Here is a 2,100-nt window from a genome sequence, read left to right as displayed (position 1 = left end):
ATGATTTATGTCCTCAGAGACAGATGAGGGCCACTCCCTTTGTGGCTGCAGCCACTGACTCTTCCCCCTGCCATGGTTGTCCCTCCCTTTAGTTTTAGCATTTCTGTTGTCTCTGACAGAGGCACACAGGAGCTCCCTAGTCACCAGAGGCAGGCTCAGGAGGGGGCAGGAGACATGGGGATGGGAGGGCAGAGAGGGGCCCTGGGTCTCTTCTAATCACCCGCCGCCCCCCGTGCCCTGTGTGTTGTGTGTGGTCCTCCATCTTGCTTTTCTCACCTTGTGCAGGGGGAGGGGTCTGGAGACGGGCGTCTAACTTGCCTGCCAGAGAGTGCGGATTAACCACAACTGCCCACTCCCCTGTGGGACCCCGGGAGGCCCTTGGACCAATCTGCTCCCTCTCTAGCCTGGGGGAGGACCTGCCAGGACATGTTTCTGGTTCCTTCTCCACCCCAGTGATATTAAGGGAGTGGGACCCAAGTCCCACAGAAACCATGCTTTTAGTCTCCTTCGTATCTCTGGTTGTAACTGGGGACCCTGCCTGTTAGGGCAGGGTGACCCCAGGTCCAGAGGTGGAACCTATCAAGGCTCTAATCACCAGCCCACTCCACCTCCTGTGTCCCACCCACTTCATTTCTGCTCTTTTATCCATTATTCACGTGGTCCCTCTTCTTTCTCATGTGCTTGGGGGTGGATGTAGGGCACCCACCTCTCCGTGCACTGTGTGGTCTCCATTTCTCCAGAGCACCTGTGATTTGCTGTGTTTCACTGTGGTGGTTTCCATGGACTGCATCTGATATTTGGCATTTTCTCTCCAGTGCTTCAGAGTAACAGGGACGGGAGGGGAAGGGAAGAGGAACCAGGCTCAAAGACAATGCCCCCTTGCCCTTAGCCATCAGTAAATGAGGGGCCAGTGGCTGGCAGCCTGATGTCACTTCCTGCCTCTAGAGGAAGTGGCAATTAACATCATTTTCTGCTCCATCCCTCTCCCATAGAAAATGACATCAGAGGTCCATCATGCTCATGCTCCTAGGGCCTGGGGAGATCTTGTGTTTCAGAATTCCCTGGTTTCTGAAGCCTTTGAGGAGAGGGAATTGTGTGCATAAGACTCAGCTTTCTTTTTCCCTGATACAACTTTCATTTTTTTTTCTGTCTTTCACCAACAGATTCTACCACCTGTAGTTCAGCCAAGTCCAAGGTACGTATGAATGCAATTCTGAAGGCTTGATCTCTGTACAAGCCAGCCCACTTTGGTTTTTGTTCAAGGGAATTGATGGAATGGCAACTGGACCATGGGGAAAGTTGATGGTCCCTGGGAGGGAAGGCAGGAGGTACTGAGTGCCAAGCTGCTTACCTTGGTAGTGTTTGGTGAGGCATCTGCTGTAGTAGAAGGACCTGGCCTGGGAGTTACGTGCCTAGGAGGCAATGTGGCTCAGTGGTTAGAAGCACAGACTCTGGAGTCAGAAAGTCCTGGGTTTGAGTTCTGGCTCCACCATTTAGTAGTTTGGGACACTGGGCAAGTTACTTAACCACTTTCTGATCCTCAGCTTCCTCATCTGTAAAATGGGGATATCAATAAATCTGTGGGGTGCTATAATAAATGAAACAGATATCCTTTAAGGTCTTTGGAGAGCCTAAACCAAGCAGAAGGAAATAAAGAGAGGAGCAGAAATCCATGACATTGAAAAGAGTTGGAAAAAAGCAATGAAACCAAAAGCCTGTTCTTTGAAAAAAAAAATGAAATTGATAAACCTCTAGCCAGACTGACAGAATAAAAAGAAAGATGGCACAGATTATCAATATCAGGGATGAAAGAGGGACATCACTATAGACCCCTAAGTTATTTATTTATTTATTTTTTTGAGACGGAGTCTAGCTCTGTCACCCAGGCTGGAGTATAGTGGCACCATCTCGGCTCACTGCAAGCTCCGCCTCCCTGAGTAGCTGGGACTACAGCTCCTGAGTCCTCAGCCTCCTGAGTAGCTGGGACTACAGGCACACACCATCATGTCTGGCTAATTTTTTTGTATTTTTAGTAGAGATGGGATTTCACCAGGTTAGCCAAGATGGTCTCGATCTCCTGACCTCGTGATCTGCCTGCCT

At 49.9% G+C, this 2,100-nt stretch overlaps 1 protein-coding gene across 1 annotated transcript in view; it reads left to right on the top strand.

Moving 5' to 3' along the window:
* LOC105523785 (rho GTPase-activating protein 23-like) overlaps positions 1 to 1,741 on the top strand; it is a 31,618-nt gene extending 29,877 nt beyond the window's left edge. Inside the window, 1 exon segment of the mRNA XM_011958772.1 lies at positions 1,164 to 1,741. Within this exon segment, the coding sequence (XP_011814162.1) occupies positions 1,164 to 1,179 (16 nt within the window). The 3' untranslated portion in view covers positions 1,180 to 1,741.
* Positions 1,742 to 2,100: the final 359 nt, after the last annotated feature.

Source organism: Colobus angolensis, unplaced genomic scaffold, assembly GCF_000951035.1.
Source record: "Colobus angolensis palliatus isolate OR3802 unplaced genomic scaffold, Cang.pa_1.0 Scaffold474, whole genome shotgun sequence".
Classification (NCBI taxonomy): Eukaryota; Metazoa; Chordata; class Mammalia; order Primates; family Cercopithecidae; genus Colobus; species Colobus angolensis.
Note: the sequence above shows the minus strand (reverse complement) of the source record. Positions and strands in the feature narration are given on the sequence as shown.